We start from the raw sequence: 23113 nt of genomic DNA, 5'->3' as shown, positions 1-23113 counted from the left end.
ATCATGTATTGTGTCATAAACAGTTAATGACTTCGTGGCCACTATGCGCAACTGCATCGCGCAGTGAGCTGAAGGATAGGAGGACCGACACTTATTAACACAAAGCTTTGTAAAGCACTAACAACCACCCCTCAAAGTTCATTGTCCATAAGTCCAAACAATAAGTATAAAAATCCGACAATCCAAAACGATAACGAGATCTCCCAGAAACGAAAAACAAGTTTGTTGAGTAGCCTAGTCCTTGCAACAATCTCAGCTTTTGCGTTTGTTAGATAAAAGGCATTCTGTCCTGCTGTATTCCAATGAGAAAAAATCATCCACAAGGTAGGCTAAGGGTCACGGTAATGCAGCATGCAGGAATCTATATACGCACAAAACGAATGAATGGGTTATATCGGCCAAAACGAATGAATGGGTTGGGAGAGTCGTCTGGCTGTGTCAGCAGACTGCAGTCGGTCTCGAGGGGTTAAATAGCGCACGTACTTGAATTTTAATCTGAAGAAGACCACACGGTCGAAACGTCATTCCTTTGTGATAAAGAAAATAAAATAAAATCAAAAAAGAAGGATTTCAAGTGTGCGAACCTTTTTCCATTTTTTTATGATTTAGCCTAGTCTTGTTCTGCACCTTGACCGGGGATGTGCACAAACGTTTTTACTACACTTGAAATTTAAACCAGCTCTTCTCTAGCCTATATCCTATAGCCATACTTTAATAATCAGATGTTATGCTCATTTTTGTAGGCTACACCTCACCGGCAAGCACGCACGCAAATGCTGCTTTTGCACATCTACAATATTGGCCAGGCTATATAGAATAGGCTTTTAGGACTGTATTTTGCCTTCGTGCAACTTTAGTTGTGCTCAATCTCAATTATTGTCAGTAAGGATAGGTCATATTACCAAATGGCGAACCTCGAAAATTATTTAGGATATAGAGCCGTGTCCATTACGCATGCAGTTATTTGTTAGGTTATTGTTTTATTTGAGTGTTTTTGTCTACCATGGCAAACATAGTTGAAACGTTCGCTCTAAACATAGCTGCCTACAGCCATGCATAGTAAGCCTAATGATAGCCTATAGTTATGACATTAATAGCCTATTAATGACCTCATGTCGGAATGGCACATTGTTTGAAAAAAAAAAAAAGTTAAATAGGCCTAGGCCTACCGCCGAGTGGGGATATGTCGGAATGAACAGCGGATACCAGCTGGGTTGTAAAACATTACTGTATTCGTTGATCTTATCGATGCAGTCCTTGCGGCCACTTCTCCCCATCGTAGGAAACTTTCTGTTTAGTGTTGACACGTTGTGTGGCAGTGCTTGCTTGCCCTTCGATCCATCCCAGTTGGTGGTTTTGCACCTGTCCCTGAGTTATAGTCTATATGAGTAAGCGCTTATGCTCTAACCGCATAATAAAAGAAGCACCTGCAGCAGTGCTTATGGCAAGGCTATTAACACCTGTCACTGAGCTATGGACAAGCAGTTATGCTCGAAAATTGTCATAATAACAGACACACCTAATTGTATGGCTCTATGTTTAAACACATCAAATTAGCAAGCATTTCCGCAGCAACGTTTGCTTTCTTTTTCTGTCGGTCCGCTTGGTCAATTGCGCAGCAAATTATCAGATCACCGGACCTAATTTCACTCCATGTCTCGCGGACCAGCAGTCTCCACGTTTCGCGGCCCATAGTTTGAGAAACGCTGCATTAAAGTGTCATTAGGTTGTAGGCTACATGTTTAGTGATTTCTTTGTGTGTTTTTCAATGTAGTGTGTGTGCATTGAGTAGTTCCTTAAAATACGGAACAAAGAGCGTCCCGTATCATGTTCAATACGGAAGAAGACTAACTATTACTTATATATTTCTTATAACGAAACGCAAAGAAAAAATACGAGGACTGACCATCTCGTTTCTCCGCGTTTCCCCCAATACCATGGCGACAAAGAGAAATAAATATGATTTGACATTTAAGCTGATTGCTGACAAATTTGCCACACAATTCGGGAGAAGCAGCGGACAGGAGCGCCACCACAAGCAAGCACTTCTAGCCCAAATTAACATGGCAACGTTGCCTATGACTAAAGTGTCTAAGTAGGCTAGTCCTACTAATATTACATTTGATTGGTAGCATGTTTGTAGCGCGCCAGTTTACCCATCCCCTACATCAAAACAGCTTAGAATCAATCAAAGAATCAGCTGTGTCGGCGTTAGGCTGTAGGCGATTTTCTATAACCATTTTCATTCATTTCAACAATGGTTCATTGAAACGTCGTTTGAATGATTTCGCCAGTCATCACCTTCATTGTAATGATTAAATGAGATTAAGGAGTCGACTATTGACGGATATGCGATCTTCATCATTTTGAAATGCGGGATGAAACTTTCTGCAACCTGGTGGTTGTTTGGGTACATTGCCTTAGCCTCGAAAAAATTGGCTTGACGGCCTGCGGGATCTCTTCGGGAGTCCCGCGGGAGAAGGTGCATTCTCAACCCGTACCCACTGTATACACACATGCAAACACACACATGGGCACAAAGAAACGCACCCACACACACACACACACACACACACACACACACACACACACACAGGCTATAGTACATCACACACACACTCACTTCTCAGCTCCGGTGGTCTCACACAGTGCTGTTTCTCACAAAACGTACTCAAAGATGTGTGTGTTTGTTTGTGTGTGTGTGTGTGTGTGTGTGTGTGTGTATGTGTACTGTGCATCTGTGTGTGTGTGTGTGTGTGTGTGTGTGTGTGTATGTGTGTGTGTGTGTGTGTGTACTGTGCATCTGTGTGTGTGTGTGTGTGTGTGTGTGTGTGTAAGGGTGTATGTGTGCATGCGTGTGGGCATGTTTGTGCTTGTGTTTGTGTAATTTTTTAATGTACATGTTTGTATGTGCTGGTGCGTCACTATTTGCATGAGCCACAACTGAAAAGACTTCCGAACATGTTTGATATTGTCGTAACGGCAAAACTAGAAAAAGATTGACTCCGACGGACTTAAAACCGCTAAGATTGGCACCTTACACTAAAGGATTTAGATGACGGGAGCGCGCCGAGATTCTAGTTCAACTCCCAAGATTTCCGCCCGATTTTGGAAATTTAAGGCTGGCTTACATTGCACGATTTTGGTCTGTTTTAACAGTCGGTGACTAAATTGACAAAATCGGGCGGAAATTTCCAAAATGATGCTTCATCCGTGGTCTTCACGTTCTCTTCCTCCCTCCACTTCCTTGTCCTTTGACCTCAACATACGATTGGCTCATTCACAAACTTTACAGAAATAAAGTAAATTCACAAAACCTTTGTGTAACTCTTTCTTCCTAATATTACAGGCATTTTTAACACATTTGCACATATATTATTACACAACAAATACTTAACATTTGAAATGCTATATTCAGTTAAAGAGTCACTTCACCCCATAACTCCACCCACTTCACATTTCTGAAAACGGCTTTCAAAATGGGCGAGACGTTCTGAAATTTCAACCATGGTGATTTCGTGTCAATCTGGGAATGAGTGCTGCAGACATGGCTTATCACAGGTAGGCTAATCAAGGCAGCAGGTGTTGGGGCGTTTCAGTCCTAATTTGTAACGACCCGGTGACGTAGTGTCGGACTAGAAGTACAGGACAACGTCAGCATTCCAATAGTATTTTGGACCAACATGCCATGGCACGTTTTCAAACGGTAGTATGCGCGAGAGAGCAATATTTCCAATACAAAATCAGACGAAATGTTACTTTTGTCGAGAAACACGATTTTTGTCAATATTAACCCTGGTGATAGTACAGTTCACCACTTATGAGTATTTTCAATCAATCAACAGCTCAAAAAACCTATTTTAGGGTGCAGTGACCCTTTAAACATGAACATTACTCAATACATTTCTCTTATTGAGCAAAATCAAAACCTCATTGTTGGTCAATGAATTTTAACTTTTTAACCTATTTATTAAACTATGAAATTATTTATTCAAACCTGTGTATCTTAACCATAAATGAATTTCAACAGGGTTACAGTAGGTTTTTTTTTTTTTTTTTTTAAGAAACAATTTTTGATACATTGTTAAAGAAATGTGTACAAGGAATGGGGCAGTCAAGCAATGTGTGAACCTTTACACCACATACTGATTAGTGAAGGATTTTTGCAGGGAACATTATTCACTATATGGCAAGAGTCAACAGAGATTGTAATGAGCTAGGGGTCAGATGCCAATTTGTAATGTCTCAAGTGTAAATACAATATGGATGAAAAAGGTTGATGACCGTCACCGAGCTACAGAGCATCAACAGACCTAATAGTATTCAATCAAATTCGGTCATTGCATTCATTGGGTGTCATTGCACTCATCAGGTTAAGTGGATGATTATGGGATGTACTAACCTGAGCACACCACACCAGCATCTTCACCATGGTCACAGTTGTGTGTTCCTAAGCCACTATGGGGGCACTCTGTAAGGGATCCTTCAGAACCATAGCAGTGGACCTCATCCATCCAGATGTTCCCACTGCCTCTGCCAAAGTGGGCTAAATTGGGGGCAGAGACAGCACCTCCACATCCCAGCTGTCTACACACCACCTGTGCATCTCTCATGTCCCAGCTATCATCACACACAGTGCCCCACTGGCTGTTGTGGTAGACCTCCACTGTACCTGAGCACCTTGTGCTCCCACCAACCAGCCTAACAGCATGTCCTAGAATGAGTACAGATTGCAGGGTGTAGAATGGGAAAGAGAATATAGTCAGCAAACTCATATAACTGTATTACATACTTCTGGGGATATTTTAGTACTTAAAGGGATACTATCATGCGCTATTAGTTGACATTGCAGTAACTGAGCTGCGCTTTAGAACTGTACTCCTCAAAACGGAAGTTTTGGAGTTTATTATGCAGCAGAGCACAAACGGCTGATTCACAAAAACAAGGGTGCCAGGTGCCAGTCATACTTCTAGCATGCAGACATTTTTAGCGCGGCTTGAGCTATTCCCAAGGCATTTCCGGTGGCACAGAAAATGACTTCAAAATGACTAAATTTTCTGTGCCACAGAGCTGCAGTAAAAGTACCTTGTGGAGAAACAAAATATTTAAAAGTTCTGTTTTAAAGTTGATATTTTGTAGATCATTAAGCTACAGTCTCATTCATTTTCAATTTAAAGTATCTATTTTGGTTTTCCATGTTTCAACCGGAAACCTTTTATTTATTCTTTTTTTTTTTTTGGTTGCCTTTTTTTGTTTTTTTTTATTCGGATAAGACAGTGATGATAGACAGGAAGCGAGTGGGAGAGAGATGGGGATTGTTTGGGATATGACCGCAGGTTGTATTCCAACCTGGGCCCCCGTGGGCACTTGGACCCGTACATGGTATGAACGCTTTAGCCTGTTGCGCTACAGCACCCCCTCAACCTGAAACCTTATAGGAACAGATTGAAAGAGTCTCAGAATCTCATCCTGTATGAGCAGATGACTGCTCTCTGAGACTGATCTGCAGAGCTGTAGTGAAGGTGAGTGAGACTGTGGTGCTGACCGGTGGCTGGCTGTGTAGAGGGCAGTGCAGAGGGCAGTGCAGAGGGCAGTGGCTCGGCCAGCTTGAGGTCGTATTTTCCCTCGCGGCCCATGCGGTACTTATATTGATGGCCGTTGTCCCACCTCACCTGGATCCAGCCACTCTCACCCAGTTGATCAACACGGCCCAGACCGGGCGGGGTGCCATCCTGAAATATGAGACAAACGCACACGCACACACACACACACACACACACACACACACACACACACATATGCAAACACACACACACAAATTTCACAAAAACATGTGTTGAGTAGATGTTTAATGTTTCTCCCCCCACCCCCCCTCTCTCTTTCTCTCTCTCACACACACACACATACACACACACATATGTTGAGTAGATATTCACTATTTCACACACACACACACACACACACACACATGGGCATACACACACGCACACACACGTGCACACACACACACACACACACACACACACACGTGCACACACACACACACACACACGCACACACACACACACACACACACACACACACACGTGCACACACACACACGTGCACACACACACACACACACAAACACACACACACACAGTACTGGTCATGTACCTGGTTTCCCCACTTCCAGTCCTGACCCCTCATGACCCTGGTGCCGATCTTCATCATGGCGGCCATCTCTGGACCAGAAATTGTGCTGTTATCTGCAGGGGAGAGACAGCAGCAACATTCATACAGATGCACACCACCATAAAACAAATTGTATCGCCTAAATATATTGAAATTGTTGAAAAATGTGTACACTACAGTGGAAAAGTTTGGAATCACAAGTCGTTCTCAAGAAGCAGGTTGTTGCTTTGCGCATTAGTCACTAGGTGGAACTACTCCACAAATGACACATAATCATCTTGGATAATTCACTCAGAGGCCAATATACCATAAAAATAATTTTTTTGGCCAACAGTTTTTGATCTGTTGATACGGTATGTGTTAGTAGCAGCACACCATTAAGTCAAAATATAAAAAAAATGTGTAAATGCAAGTCTGTGAGTCTGTGTGTAGATCATTAAGCTAAATTAATTATGATGTACGTAGATTAGCGATCGTAACATTGTTTGCGCCAAGGCCAACACGCCTAAAGCACACACTATGATATTTCAGTTTATGTCCTATTTACCAATCCTGAAATTCGATGGGTAATCTGGGCCGTTCTCCGCCCCCTAACGCAATTAGAGAAGGACAACAACTGAACGACACTTCAATCAGAAGTGCAGTTGAATGAAGTTACAGTAACTGATGACAACATTAAAAGGAATCCAATGTTTAGCGATCATGAAATAATACAATGCATAATGTCAACAAGCAGGAAGATAATGAAGAGCAGTAGTTCTACTCAAACTAGGCTTAATTGTGCATCTATGGAAGATTTATCAAATCTAACAAGTAGGAAGGTGACAGTCATGTGTTCCTACAGGTGTCTACACACCACCTGTGCATCTCTCCTGTCCCAGCTATCATCACACACAGTGCCCCACTGGCTGTTGTGGTAGACCTCCACTCTCCACTCCACTCAAAGGTCTCTGAAACGGTGCACCTCTCCTCCATCCTCTGAATTGCATGGAAAACGGCGTCGCTGTCTTTCTCCGTCCAGTGCATCTGCCTGCTGTGAATCAGCCCCTGCTACAGCCGATGCCCAAATTCCACCACGAGAACGTCCCGACGCGCTTGCTGTTCCTCCATCCACCTCCGCGACCTCTGATGACGTCATCCACCTGGGGTCCTCTTCTCAACTCCTAGACTCCGTGTTCACCTCAGAGGACACACCTGAGGCACCCCCTAGGGCCGTGGAGGTACATCCCTCCTCAGCCACTTACCAACTCCCTTCAAACCTTACAACTTACACATACAATGACACCCCAGATAGCAATTTCCTTTGGGCCGGATCCGCATGAAAGCCTTTAGATCCGTATGTAGCGGACCTACGGTATCTGACTGTGGGCCAGATGTGGCCCACACACAATAAGCGGACCCGTATTGCAGATCCGTACAACACAGAATAAGCGGACCTGTGTCACACACAATAAACGGAATCATATTGCAGATCCGTACCACACACAAGAAGTGGACCCGTACCGCACACAAGAGGCGGACCCGTATTGCAGATCCGTACAACACAGAATAAGAGGACCCGTGCCACACACACACACAATAAAAGGACCCGTATTGCAGATCCGTACCACACACAAGAAGCAGACCCGTACCACACACAAGAGGCAGACCCGTATTCATGGGTTTCATCAGGTCCCTTTGCACAGGTGTATCAATCACCATGCAGTCTGCATTGATAATCAAGGTGCTTCATTTTATACACCTGTGGAAAGGGACCTGATGAAACCCATGAATTGCAGATCCGTATACCACACAACAGAGCGGTAGATAAAACAGAGTGGCGACACTCCCATAGACCTCCGTAGGAAAAAATGGCAGTGCTTTTTCCAGGCTATTTCCTCGTTATAGGACTTTTGGAACTATTTACAGCCAATCTCTTGGTCAGTAGTTAATGAGTTAATTTATTACACCTTCCAGCATCTAGAAGTACATCCCACCCTCCTGGAATTCAGCCATTCAGCGCAGGTTTTTTGGAACTTTTGATCGCGTGGCGGCGACATCAAAGCGTGTCGCAACTCTCTCTGCTCTCTCTATGGCTCTGCCACACACAAGAAGCAGACCCGTACCACACACAATAAGCGGACCCGTATTGCAGATCCGTACAACACACAAGAAGCGGACCTGTACGGGTTCGCTTACTGTGTGTGGTACGGATCTGCAATACAGTTCCGCCTCTTATGTGTGGTACGGGTCCGCTTATAGGGCTCGGGATCATGACGTGAAAACTTTGCGGGCACAGCACAGCTAATACTATATTTCTGCTTCTTGTCTTCTGCATCTGAATGAATGGACATCACGTTCAGTGCGCTACCAACATGGCGGCAATATTCCTAGAATGCAAGTCGTGTGCCCGAGCCCTATTGTGTGTGGTACGGATCTGCAATGCGGTTCCGCCTCTTATGTGTGGTATGGGTCCGCTTCTTGTGTGTGGTACGGATCTGCAATGCAGGTCCCATATCACATATGACTTTAAGCAGACATTCACAACATCCCCAACTGGTCACCACTATAAAAAACTTTGCAGAAGAATTAAGGATGCTTATCACAATTTTTTGACTTTATAAACCTCATTGTTTAGATATAAAATATAACCTAGACATTCTCTGATAACTTTAATTATGTTTTGTGTAGGCCTACTTTGTTTGCTTGTTTGTTTGCTTTGTCTGCTTCCCAGCATGCATTGCAAATATTAGTTTTGAATTTTGAAACAATGTGGTTGGGATATTTTAGCTTATAGGCTAGCCTACTCCACTGATGTTTTGAACAACAACATTACCAGATATGACCATTGACTTAGTAATTTATTAGGGGGGAAATACACCGTAGTCGTGAAAGTATTAGACCTAACCTGGTATAAATATCCAGCTAACTAATCTTATTGTTATTCATCTGGACGTGATCATCAATCTCCAAGCCGCACCCACAGGTAAGATAAATAAGTGTGTGAAATGAAATACTAGACGGTAGGCCTAATTGCAAATCATTACTGCATGCCAATTACTGCTTAACAACGTTGACAGCTGTTTCACTCACATAACACCACACGCTTCGTGACAGATTGACTTGGGTAATCTCCATGGCGCAAATGGCAAACGGTGAACAGGTAGTTGGGTTGAAATTCGAATTTTCCTCTTTTTACGTCGCAGTGACAAAATACGTTTTTTAAAAAGCTCTGAATCATCGCCGGGACGTTATCTTGTTTGTTGGGAGCAGTCTCAGCCCTTATTGCCACCAGATCAGTTAAACGGATCCAAAACCATTTTGGACCGATGTGCGTTTGGACGTCGGATCAGGTCCACTATTCAGATCCGTGCCGGATGGCGTGGTAGGTGTGTTTTGCTATCTGGGACGGACCTGGACGAGTGCAAGTTCATATCTGCCGCAAATCCGTCAAACAGATCCAAAACAATTTTGGACCGATGTGCGTTTGGACGCCGGATCAGGTCCATTATAAAGATCCGTGCCGAATGTTGTGGTACATGTGGCCCAGTTCCGTCCCAGTGCAGTTTTGCTATCTGGGACTGCAGCTCCACAAATTCTTCTGTTTGGTGACTCCATAATCAGGCAGGTAAAACTTCCTGCCTGTATTACATACTGTGTAAATGATGGTAAGATCAGTGACGTCATCTCCTTGTTGCCAAAAATTCTTGAAATCCATCCTTCTGTCACTATGATTATCATACACGTTGGGGCCAATAACGTCATGGAGAGGCAGTCTGCTAGACTTCATAGGGAATTTGAAGATCTGTGTTTTAAAGTTGAGTCCCTTGGCAAGCGTTGCATTTTATCTGGCCCCATACCCTCTCCTGCATATGGCTCTGAATGTTTTAGTCGACTGTTCAGTCTTCACAGTTGGCTCAACAATTTCAGTATAGCTGCTGGTTTTAATTTTATTGGCAACTTTGACTATTTTTGGACTCGCTTTGACTTGTATGACAAAGATGGCATCCACCCTAATAAGGACGGAATTAGACAGCTAACTTTCAATCTTTTGAATTGCATTGCTTTTGCTCCACTTTGACTCTCTGGGCAGCCTGCCCCTCCCCTTGTCCCCTTACCCACTACCCCACACAATCCAGAGGACCAGGCTGACACTTTTCAATCGGCTGTTGGACAAAACACCTCTATGAATCTTATTCCTACAATGAATCCAGGTAATAGGTCCTCCGAGGATTCTTGTGTCTTATCGGACTTAAGTGGTTTTAAGGCTCGTAAAGGGCCTGGTTTTGTGCACATCAACGCTAGGAGTCTACTTCCAAAGATGGACGTGCTAAGACTATGGGCAAAAGACTCTGGGCCAGATGTACTAATAGTGCGTTCATGCACCTCGGACCTTCGGAAATTTCTGACCTCCGATAGCGGAAAAATGACATGAACGCTAGGTCGGGTTGGATTTTTTGCTCGGAGACTCGTGCGGAAGTTTTGTGCCCCGAGGAGTCCGACTTGACGTCACTATCATATTCTCCAACCACGACGGCCTCCCTTGCAACAACACAAGAGGTGAATTTCACTGTCATTACGAATAGGCAAGGTAATTTGTCACTAAATTAACACAGACAGAAACACTCGCCCAAGACATTTTCCTTCTTGCTCAACCATACTAAGCAGTTGTAATAACGTATTTATGTGTTTCCTGTATTTAATTTCCGAACTGATCCCATGAACACAATTTTTTCGGAGGTCGGGACTTTTTAAAGGCAGGTCCTCCGAGGTTCCGAGCTGCATGAACGCAGTATAAGACAGCGCTAATACCGAGTTTTCGTATGCGCAGAATGCGAACGCTGTGCTTTACTATATTGCGTGGAATTTACTAAGCTGTCACTCCATTACGTTATTTGCGTCCAACACCGCCCGTTCCCGCCCCCTGTAACACGCCAATTGCGGGTGCAAAGCTAAAACCACAAGCGCAGTTGAATATTGCAACATTAAAAAGAATCAACGTTTAGCGATCATACATGATACAAAGAGATGTCAACGAGCAGCGACAGACAGAGTAGGCATAGTAGTTATACTAATCCACTTAAAAAAACTTGAACTATTTACTACGTAGGCCTAGACCAGGGCTATGACTAAATAGGCTACTTGGTCTAACAGATTGAGAAGGGCTATGTCGTGAAAGAGACAATACGATATTACAGAGGCAAACGAAAGTTAAGGTTGCCTTTGACATAGTACAATGAAGAAAACTGATGCTCTGAATACTGATTCAGCTGTCTCTAAACGTTTTTCGAAGAGAAGCAGTCAACCGCAATTTGGATTACACCTGCTTTTAACAGGCGGAAGTTTTTCAACGCAAAATAGACGTGCGCTGTTTTCATACATATGGCGGAATACTTAATCAATCGCTATTAGCACCTCTCCTCCCCTGTACTTGCGCGTTACACCCATTTTCAGCTGATCCGCCCAGGAATTAATATGCATGACACGGAAAAGCGCAAATAGCCATTCTCAGCTCCCACGGCAGGCAGTCTGCGCGTTTCTCTCATTGCGGCCTGTTAATACATATCCTCCCCATGTTTTTACGCGCACGCTACGTCTGAAATGGGCGCAAAACGTTAGTACATCTGGCCCTCTGACCCTGATATTATTGTTATCTCAGAGTCATGGTTAAATAACAATGTTTCTGATACTGACATCAACCTTGATGGTTACAATATTTTTAGAGTTGACAGAGTTAAGCGTGGTGGTGGTGTAGCAATTTATACTAGAAACACTTTAAAATGCTCTTTTATTACCTCAACTTCTGTCCCAGGTCAGTTTGACTTATTAGCCATCAGGGTTCAATTAGGTGGCTGTTTCATAGTCATGGTGGGTGTTTATCGCCCCCCCTCTGCAAGTCCTGATGCCTTACTTAATCTTTCAGAACAGTTATCAACTCTGGTAGGCTCAAATTCTGAAACTATTATTCTAGGGGACTTTAACCTAGACTGGTTGTCTCCGGTGGCTGCTGATTTAAAAGACATGTGTGCGGAATTAAATCTGTCCCAAATGGTCGCAGAACCTACGCGTCCTAACATGAAATTCCCCAGCCGCTCATCTCTACTTGATCTCATTCTCACTAATAGGCCGCATCTGTACTTAAACATCTATGTGTTCCCTATGGATTGGAGTGATCATTGTCCAGTGGGGTGTGTTAGAAATGGCAAGTTGAAACGATCAGAGCCGCTTTACATCTGTAAGAGGTCTTTTAGAAAATTTGATGAACAGGCATTCTTACAAGACCTGTATTATAGTAATTTTAATTCAATTATCTATATACCAGATGGTGACTTAGCATTTGAGCGTTTCAAGTCCATCCTCAACACACTTGCAGATAAACATGCACCTTTTAAGACACTCAGGGTAAAAAATAGAAGCAACCCCTGGTTCACTCATGATATCAGTGTGATTGTTTCTCAAAGAAATAAAGCTTGGGCAGTTGTGAGATCCTCTGGTAATGATGGAGATTGGCAGACTTTTAGACATCTAAGAAATACTTGTACCTACTTAATAAAGAGGGCCAAATCCAACTATTATCTAAATAATCTGTCTGAATGTGGTGGCAATCCAGCAAAGTTCTGGAAAGTGATGAAGTCGCTCAAGGGTGTTGCTCCACCTACTTTCCCTCAGCAGCTTATAGTGGACTCTAAAATTATACAGGAGAAAAAAGAGATATGTAATGCTTTTAATAATCACTTCATTAAGTGTGGCACACTTTTTGACCAGGTTAGTGGTGTGATTGTATCACAAGATCAGTGTGGCCTAGTCCAAGAAGAGAGTGTTACACCTTTAAATAACAACTCTGCCTTCACTTTTAGACCATTAAGCAAGGCTGAAGTTTTCTCTGCATTGTGCAGTTTCAAGTGCATGAAGAGCTCAGTGGGTGCAGATCAGTTAGACCCTCATCTCTTAAAACTAGCAGCCCCTTCCATTGCTGAACCTTTAACTCATATTTTTAATATATCACTTCTCACTGGCTCTATTCCAAAAGTTTGGAAATCAGCATTAGTGACACCTCTGCATAAAGGAGGAGATATCAATGACTTAAACAACTATAGACCCATCTCTAAGCTACCTTGCTTAGCTAAGATGTTAGAGTCCTTTGTAAATGAACAGATTAGTTCCTTTCTCTCTTCGAATGATATTTTAAGTCCCTTTCAAGCTGGGTTCAGAACTGGACACAGCACCATTACAGCTGCTACTATGGTTGTGAATGATATAGCTACAGCCATAGATTCCAAGAAGCACTGTGCAGCCTTGTTTATTGACCTATCAAAAGCATTTGACACTGTCAATCATGTCCGCCTTCTTGAAAAACTTTCACTTTTGGGTCTGGATGAAGCATCCACTAGTTGGTTCCATAATTATCTCTCCGACAGATCACAGTGTATAAATGTAACCGGTTTGACCTCTGAGGCATTAAGTCTTAGAAATGGTGTTCCTCAAGGCTCAATTTTAGGCCCTTTGTTGTTTTCTCTCTATATAAATGACATATGTGGTTCATTTGAACATTGTAAAACTCATTTTTATGCTGATGACACTATTCTCTATGCATGTGCAGAATCCATGGAAAGCGCTGTTTCATACCTTCTGTCTGCCTTTGTTTATGTTCAGAACTGTTTTAATAATCTTAGATTGGTTCTGAACGAATCAAAAACTAAATTTATGCTCTTTACAAGATCAAAACTATGTGATCTTAACGCTTTTACTGTATGTTCCCTAAATGGTACACAAATTGAACAGGTTGCCAAATACAAATATCATAGATTTTGGCTTGATAATAAGCTATCTTTTAAGACACATGTGCTTGAGCTCACAAAGAAAGTTAAAGCTAAGCTAGGTGCCCTATATAGGATTAGGTCTTGCCTTTCCCTTGAGAGCAGAAAGACTGTTGTTCAATCAACCATTCTGTCAGTCCTAGACTATGGCGATATTCTCTATATGCATACAGCGCCTTCCACCTTGAAAGCTCTTGACAAGGTTTACCATAGTGCTATACGTTTTGTCACAGGTGATGCTTTTAAAACTCATCACTGTAAACTGTACGAGAATATAGGATGGTCTTCTCTGTATGAGAGGAGGGAAAGACATTGCCTCCTATTTATTTACAAGGCATTACAAGGTAAATTACCTTCTTACCTTACTACACTTTTAAAAATTAGACATGGCAGACATAGTACAAGGTCACAAAGTTTTATTACACTAGAAACTCCTCGAGTGAGAACTGAGATTGGCAAATTAGCTTTTCAGTCTTTTGCACCAATCAAATGGAACCACTTGCTGGAGGTGTTGAGACTCAACAGACTTGTATCCACAGAGAATTTCAAGGTTTTATTACATGATATGAGTCCTGTACAGCAGTGTGCTTGTTTTAACTGACATGCTTTTTAATGTTTATTTTATATGTTTTATTACTTATTTATTTATTTATGTTTATTTTGTAAGTAAGGCTGTTCCTCTTGGGTTAATTTGTACTTGCTTATTGTTCTTATTTTATGTTTTTTATTATTTTATTGCTTGTTTTTTATACTCAGGGCATTGCTGCAAAAGAGTTTTCATGCTCAGTCAATTTTCCCTGAATAAATAAATAAATGATGATACCTGAGCTAGGGTTGCCACCTGTCCCGGTTTCAACTGATTGTCCCGGTTTTCAATGGTCTGTCCAGGAAAAAAAAAAAATTCTCCCGGGACACTGAATGTCCCGGTTTTTCTATGTTGTCCTAACTACGGCCCGCGGGCCAACTGCGGGCGACACGCACTTTAATGCGGCTTGCCGAGCATGCATTATTTTTTTTTATTTTAAAATATTTTTGGGGGCTTTTTTTTTGCCTTTATTTGTATAGGACAGTGAAGGGTGAGACAGGAAGTAAGTGGGAGAGAGTGATGGGGTGGGACTGGGAAATGACCGCAGGTCGGACTCGAACCTGGGTCCCCGTGGGCACTCGGACCGGTATGTGGTATGAACGCTGTAGCCTGCTGCGCCACAGCGCTCCCCGAGCATGCATTAGTTTATCATAGATCTGGCCTGCCACACTTAGGGTATCATTGGCTGTTCGCTATTTCTTTCCAGCAACGACGTTGTGGTTAACATTACTGCAAACTGCTGTACACTCTTCTTAGAGAACGTTTATGTTGTAACCGAGTGTATCTTTTAGTGAAACCACGCACAGACCAGGACAATGGTTAAGTCACTTTTACTAGACTTCATTTTAACGGCAGCCAACAAGATAAACATGAAGAACCCATGTTCCCACATTCTAGCCTGGGGAAACAATTCACACAACTAATGGTTCCTAGGGAAAACCAGTCCTCTTACAAAAGCCTACACACTTTTCACTATGCAACACTTCTCCCCCTTTAAGTGCAAACATATAATAGCACAAATCAAACCCCAGTCTGGATACCTCAGTCCATCCCTGGTTAGAAACATATAAAGCATACACATGTTACTTAACTACCATACCAACAATAACAAAAAGTTCTATCCACACAACTTATTGCTGGTCTCATTTGTCAACATTTCTTTTTTCTTTTTAACATTTGGAAACACAAATAAAGTTTAACAGGTCAGTCTATCTGGAGGCCTATGTTGCCTTGTTGATCTTCTTAGCTCTGGTGTGATGTCCCCAACATCAGGAGCAGGTTGTGCTCCCCCGAGCAGGTTTGGGGTGGAGGCAGGTGGCGCGCCCTGTACTGACAGTTCTGCAGGTGACACTTGCTCTTGCTCAGGTGCTTGAGGCCCCTCACTAGCGCCTCCCGAGCTGCTCACACCATCCTTGTGCCCAACACTCTGACGCTCCTCCCCACCTGTATCATAGCGGTCACGCAGATGATCCTGGTGCCTTCGCACCTGCCTGCCATCCGACAAATCCACCAGAAAAGACACTGGACCAGACTGGTGTTGAATAACTCCCGGCAGCCAGGGTGGACCAGTGGCAAAGTTTTTCACATACACTCTATCCCCTGGCTGAAAGAGTCTGTCTTTCGCATGTTGGTCCCGCCTCAGCTTTTGCTTGTCCTGTGACCTGACAACTCTTTCTCCCACATCCGGGTGGAGGAGATCCAGGTGAGACTTTGGCCTCCTTCCCAGTAGCATCTCCGCCGGGGCTAATCCCGTAGTAGTGTGAGGAGTAATCCGGTATTGGAACAGGAAACGAGAAAGTTTGGTTTCCAGAGAGTGTCCTGACATTTTTCTCAGGCCATCTTTCAGAGTTTCAACAGCTCGTTCTGCTAGGCCGTTGGAAGCAGGATGGTAGGGAGCAGTACAGACATGACGGATCCCATTTTTCTCCATAAATTCTTTGAAAACCTCACTGGTGAAGGTGGGCCCATTGTCCGACACCACTGTGTCTGGTAATCCGTGTGCGGCAAAGATGCTCCTTAGTTTCTCAGTGGTAACAGCAGCAGTCATATTTGACATGATATGCGCCTCGAGCCATTTCGAGTGTGCGTCCACCAGCACTAGGAATGTCTGGCCCATAAACGGACCTGCAAAATCCAGGTGGAGCCTGGACCATGCACGGCCCGGCCACTGCCATGGGTGAAGCGGCGCAGCCACTGGCATCTTCCGGTTACTTTGACATTGCGAACATGCCCTGACTTTCTCTTCTAAAGCCCCATCCATCCCAGGCCACCACACGAATGACCTGGCGAGGCTTTTCATCCGGGATATCCCTGGGTGGGCATCGTGCAGTGCCTCCATCACCTGCGCCTGCCCTGGGGAGGGAACGATCACTCTGGAGCCCCAAAGGATACAGCCATCAAGAACACTCAGTTCTAGCTTGCGCTTGGCATAAGGCTGGAATTTCTCCTGCTGTACAGCTAAAGGCCAGCCCTGCATCACCCATCTTCTAACTTGTGATAACACTGGGTCTCTATCAGTCCATGTTTTGATCTGCTTTGCTGTCACAGGAGCATTAGATAGTCTGTCCATCAGAAAAACTGTCTCTGGGGGAAAAACAGTGTGGCCAGGTGTTTCAGGGAGCGGCAGGCGACTGAAAGCGTCGGCATTTGCATTTTCACTACCTGCCCTATACACTATGTGATACTGGTACGCCGACAGGGTCAGTGCCCAGCGCTGGATTCTTGCAGACGCCATGGGAGGAATGCCTTTTATCTCACTAAACAGACCCATTAATGGCTTGTGGTCTGTGAAAATGGTAAAAGGACGACCATACAGGTAGTGGTGGAAACGTTTCACAGCAAAAACTACCGCTAATCCTTCCTTTTCTAATTGAGAGTACCCTTTTTCTGCTGCCGAGAGAGTACGTGACACATAGCTGATGGGCTTTTCGGTTCCATCCTCCATCCGGTGTGAAAGGACCGCCCCCACGCCATAAGGGGACGCGTCACAAGACAGGATGACATCCCTGTCAGGGTCGAAGTGCACCAGCAGTCGTTCTGAATGTAAAAGTCTTTTAACATGCCGAAATGCCTCCTCCTGTGCCTGCTGCCATTTCCATGGACTGTCTTTGTGCAGCAGCCGATATAGAGGGGCAAGTACCGTGGAGAGATCAGGTAAGAACTTCCCGTAATAGTTCACTAGGCCCAGAAATGACCTGAGCTCTGCTACAGTCTTTGGACTAGGGGCCTCCTTTATCGCCCTCACTTTCTCTTCCACTGGAGACAGACCTTGAGCCGAAATTCGATGGCCCAGGTATGTGACACTTGGAGCTTGGAAAACGCACTTACTGGTCTTCAGGCGCAGTCCAGCATCTGACAGTCTCTTAAGCACCTGGTCAAGATTTTGTAAATGTTCAACTTCCGTTTTACCTGTCACTAAAATATCGTCAAGGTAGACTGCAACACAGGGAATGTTTTGAAGCAGATTGTCCATAGTGCGCTGGAAGATAGCTGGACTGGACGCAACGCCGAAAACCAGACGGTTGTATTTGAATAGCCCTGTATGTGTGTTAATAGTCACATATTGTTTAGACTCCTCATCTAGCAGTAGCTGCTGGTACGCATGACTCATGTCCAGCTTTGTGAATGTTTTTCCAACGGCTAACCTAGCAAACAGATCCTCCACTCGAGGTAGGGGGTATGTGTCAAGTTGGGAGGCCTGATTAATCGTCAGTTTGTAGTCTCCACATATTCGCAATCCGCCGTCTTCCTTCAGCACTGGCACTATTGGCGCTGCCCAGTTGGAAAATTCAACAGGCTCTATCACACCTGCCTGCTGCAGCCTCTCCAACTCTGCCTCTACCTTAACTCTCATAGCATATGGCACCGGGCGTGGTTTGAAAAAGCGCGGCTGAGCTTTGGGGTCCACACACAATTTCACTGTGGTTCCCCGGAGGATGCCAAGCTCATCCCAAAAAACATCTGCATATTTGGCTGTTATGTCATGCGCTACTGTCATGTTCTTGATTTCGCCCCAAATTTCTCCCCAATGCAGGCGAATTTTCTGCAAGAGATCACGACCCAGTAAACTAGGCCCCTCCCCCTGAACCACTAACAGTGACACTGATGCCTTCTGTCCCTCGTAATCTATGTCCACATCTATAGCCCCAAGGAGGGGGATGCACTCACCCGTATATGTTCTCAGTCTAATATTGGTCTTTTTGAGTGCAGGTGCCTCAGTTGCCCTCCACAAGTTGTGGTATGAGTGTTGACTTATCACTGAAACTGAGGCCCCAGTGTCCACTTCCATTTTCAGGTCAGTGCCATTTACTTTCAGTGCTACATAGATGGGCTCAGCCATGGACTGGCTGATAACATGGAGGTTGAACATGTCAAAAGAACTCTCCTCCTCTTCCTCAGGCTCGTCACCCTGCAGGCGATGTGCGCTTCTGTTGGGCTTTGATGTTCCCCAGTTCTTCCTTTGCTTATTTTTCGTTCCCCTGCACATTTTGGCAATATGGCCCTTTTTCTGACAGTTATGGCACACAGAGTCCTTGAACCCACAGTCATTTGCAAAGTGTGTCCCCCCACACCGATAACACTCTATTGACTTTTGGGACTTGCCTTTCTCGTCCTTTGATACGTGACGAACGGCATCTGGCTGCGCAGCCCCGTGTGCTTGTTGAATATCCTTAGTGTTGATTGCCGCCGTTTCCATTGCTTGGGAGATCTCTAGCGCTTTCTTGAAAGTTAAGTTAGCTTCACTCAACAACCGACGCTGTATACTATCCTCGTTAATTCCACAGACCAGCCTGTCGCGCAACATATCTTCTAATACTGCACCGAACTCACAGTGCTCTGATAATTGTCTCAGCTCCGCCACAAATGTGGCCACTGTCATGCCTTGCTTACGTGAATGAGTATGGAATTTGAAGCGTTGAACAATGATAGATGGCTTGGGGTTGTGGTGATTTTTCACTAACGTGACCAGGTCCTGGAAGCTTAATTCTCCCGGTTTCCGCGGTGTAGCCAGGTTGCGTATCAGCTTGTACGTCTTGGCCCCGCAGGCGCTGAGGAGTACAGACCGTCGTTTTGACTCATCCGTAATGTCGTTTGCCACGAAAAAGTGCTCCAGTCTCTCAACATATTCCACCCAGTCACCGTCTGTCTCTACGTATTCACTGAGCGAGCCAACAGTAGACATGATAACTGGCTAATTGCTTAACTAACTGCGCAGTAACTTGGATTTCAACTGTATAGGCTACTCAGCAACTCCACCGCCGTTATCTTCGGTTTTAATCCTCGTCGCCAGTGTTGTAACCGAGTGTATCTTTTAGTGAAACCACGCACAGACCAGGACAATGGTTAAGTCACTTTTACTAGACTTCATTTTAACGGCAGCCAACAAGATAAACATGAAGAACCCATGTTCCCACAATCTAGCCTGGGGAAACAATTCACACAACTAATGGTTCCTAGGGAAAACCAGTCCTCTTACAAAAGCCTACACACTTTTCACTATGCAACAGTTTACAATGTCAATATCTTAACAGCATGTTACATAGAGATGATACTCGTTGAAATCTCTATTGCAGCAAATCTAATTTGTGTTAATGTTACTTAAAACGTAATTGGGAACGCGTTTGAGCGCGCACGAAAGGGAGAGCGAGCGCCAGCTGGATTGACATTGTTGATAACTGATATCTCATTTTTGTAAGAAACGTTTAAAAGAAAAACGCGAAGAGTAGTTACACTCCTGAGCATTTAAACTGAGTGTCAAGAGTCTTAAAGTGACAGTGCACCATTTATAAATGAATTAAACAGCATCATAACCGTATTTAACAAAATCACTTTATCATTATTATCATTTGAATAATATATTCATATAGCCTATTATTATTATTATTATTATTATTATTATTATTATCATTATTATTATTATTTTCAAGACCCAATGTGGCCCTTGAGCAAAAAGTTTGGACACGTAAAATTCACCTTTTACCTGTGCCCACTAAATCACCCAAAATAATAAAGATTAGACATATTATGGAAAGCAATTAACTCAACAAATCACTAGCAGATGAATAGTATTACAATTATATAACTAATAAAAAAACTAAATGTAATAATAGTATAGTAATAATTAGGGCCGGGACTTTAACGCGTTAATTACGATTAATTAATTACACAGAATTCACGCGTTAAAAAAAATTTACGCATTTTAATCATATTTATTTTTGGATGCGGAACATTTCTCACTGGATGAGTTTCAGACGGACCGTTTATACTGGAGCAAACTAACGCGCATTAGTTCGGTTCAATACAACAACAACATGAATGAAGAAGCTGATGTGACCGCCTTGGTTGGCCCCTTGGATGGTAAATTTAGCTACAAAAAAAGATCGGATGGAACCGTACACAAGACCATGGTTGTGTGCAAGCTATGCAAGAAAGAATTTGCATATCACCGCAGCACATCCAGCTTAAAATATCACCTTAGTGCAAAACATTTAGCAGCTAGCGTGGACGCTAGCCTGATTCCGGGTACAACCCACACACAACCCACACTCCACCAGTTAACTGGTTTGAGGACGAGGGTAACTAAGTCCACGTCTGATAAAATAACCAACGCCCTGGCTCACTGGGTTGCAACCGACTGTAGACCACTTGGAGTGGTAGAAGATAAGGGCCTGCAAAAGGTACTGCAGATTGCGTCGTCTGACACAACATACGAGCTGCCATGCAGAAAAACATTGACAAAAAGAGTCCAGCAGCTTTATGACAATGAAAAGGAGGAAAAGGAGCATTTATTGCTGGAGAAAGCCAAGTGGGTTGCCCTGACTGGTGATCATTGGACCTCGGTAAGCAATTCAAGTTATCTCGGTGTGACAGCACACTTTATTGACATGAAGTGTCGTCTTCACTCATTTGCCTTAACCATTCAGAAGACCACCACTAGGCACTTTGCTGAAAACGTGGCAGAAGATTTTGAGTCTGTGGCAGAGGCCTGGGAAATCACACAAAAAGTCACCACAATCGGAACAGACAGTGCCCGAACCATGGTCGCTGCAATGAGACAGCTCACATTCCAGCACATGCCGTGTGTTGCTCACGTGTTGCAAAGGACCATCACAGTTTGCCTTGCTGACGGCGGGTTCACAGCCACATTGGCAAAATGTCGAAAAATTGTAGGACATTTTAAACATAGTCCCTCAAACACAGACGAACTGCACACGGAGCAAGCACGACTAGAACAAGACAAAGAGCCACTGATACAGGATGTTTCCACAAGGTGGAATTCAACACTGTTTATGATAGCTCGTCTGCTAAAGAACCAAGAAGCTGTGAAGGTTACTCTAGCCAAACAGAAGCACAAGCTCATCATGTTAACTACACCAGAGTGGGACAGACTGCAGAGGCTCGAGACCCTCCTTAAACCATGCAGGTAAACACCCACTGTTTTTACATTTATTGTACTGAATATGATATCATTATTTATTATGACTAATACTACAGTATAAAGTTGCTACTTTTTTATCTACTAGTAAACACCCACTGTTTTTACATTTATTGTACTGAATATCAATATCATTATTTATGACTAATACTATAGTATAAAGTTGCTACTTTTTTATCTACTATTAATTGGCACAATAATGAATCACTTTCCTAAACTATCCTCTGCAGATATGTGACTGAGCTCCTTGGGGGTGAGACTTATGTCTCGTGCTCAGTTGTATTACCTGCTCTCAGCCACCTGACCCACACCATGAAGGTCTCCGATGACGACCCAGCCTATATGGTGAGGTTCAAGGGTGCCTTTAAAACTGACCTGTCTCAACGCCAAGATACACTCAACCATGGATGGCTCAGGGTGGCTACAGCACTCGACCCACGCTTCAAGGTAACACGTGTAATGGTCTTCTTTGTTTTTCTTTTCTCTTGCTTTTTGACCCCCTTTACCCTGCCCCCCCTCTTCTTCCCTCCCCTCTTTCTTTCTATGATAACCATGTATGAAAATGAATTTCACCCATCTTTTTACTCTGTAAATCCGTGATGTGACAATAAACCTGATTCTGATTCTAATTCTAAGGACCTAAAGTGTCTGCCAAGAGGAGAGCGAGGAGAGGTGTGGACCAGCATTGAGGCACTGCTGCAAAAAGAACCAGACAGAGCCACTCCAGAACCCACAGAGGAGCCAGCAAGGAAGAGGAGCCTCCTGCTGTTTAATTCAGACTCTGAATCAGAGGATGAAGAGGGGCCCAACGGGGCTCTGACCCGCTACAGGGCAGAGCCCACCATCAGTGAGACAGACTGCCCACTGCAGTGGTGGTCCACTCATGAGGGAGCCCATCCACAGCTTTCTGCCTTGGCCCGCAAGTATCTGGGCAGCCCTGCCACTTCTGTCCCTTGCGAAAGACTTTTCTCACTGGCAGGCAACATAGTTCAAAAGAAAAGGGCAGCATTGAGCTCTGAAAATGTGAACAGGCTAGTTTGTCTCAGCAACTGGCTGAAAGAGAAATAGAAGTAGTAGTCATAGAGGTATCCTGAGGCCAATGGGCTTGTTGTTACTGAAATG

General features: G+C 43.9%; 1 protein-coding gene across 1 annotated transcript in view; it reads right to left on the bottom strand.

Annotated features, from left to right (window-relative positions):
• Nucleotides 1-4382: 4382 nt before the first annotated feature.
• Nucleotides 4383-23113, bottom strand: part of LOC134076977 (deleted in malignant brain tumors 1 protein-like) — a 38234-nt gene continuing 19503 nt past the window's right edge. The window contains exons 11-13 of the mRNA XM_062532305.1: nt 6157-6248; nt 5546-5732; nt 4383-4714 (exon numbers count right to left, since the gene is read on the bottom strand). Of these exons, the coding sequence (XP_062388289.1) occupies nt 4398-4714; nt 5546-5732; nt 6157-6248 (596 nt within the window). The 3' untranslated portion in view covers nt 4383-4397. The remainder of the gene's footprint in view (nt 4715-5545; nt 5733-6156; nt 6249-23113) is intronic.

This window comes from Sardina pilchardus, chromosome 3, assembly GCF_963854185.1.
Source record: "Sardina pilchardus chromosome 3, fSarPil1.1, whole genome shotgun sequence".
NCBI lineage: Eukaryota > Metazoa > Chordata > Actinopteri > Clupeiformes > Clupeidae > Sardina > Sardina pilchardus.
The sequence above is the reverse complement of the archived record's forward strand: the minus strand, read 5'-3'. Positions and strand labels throughout refer to the sequence as shown.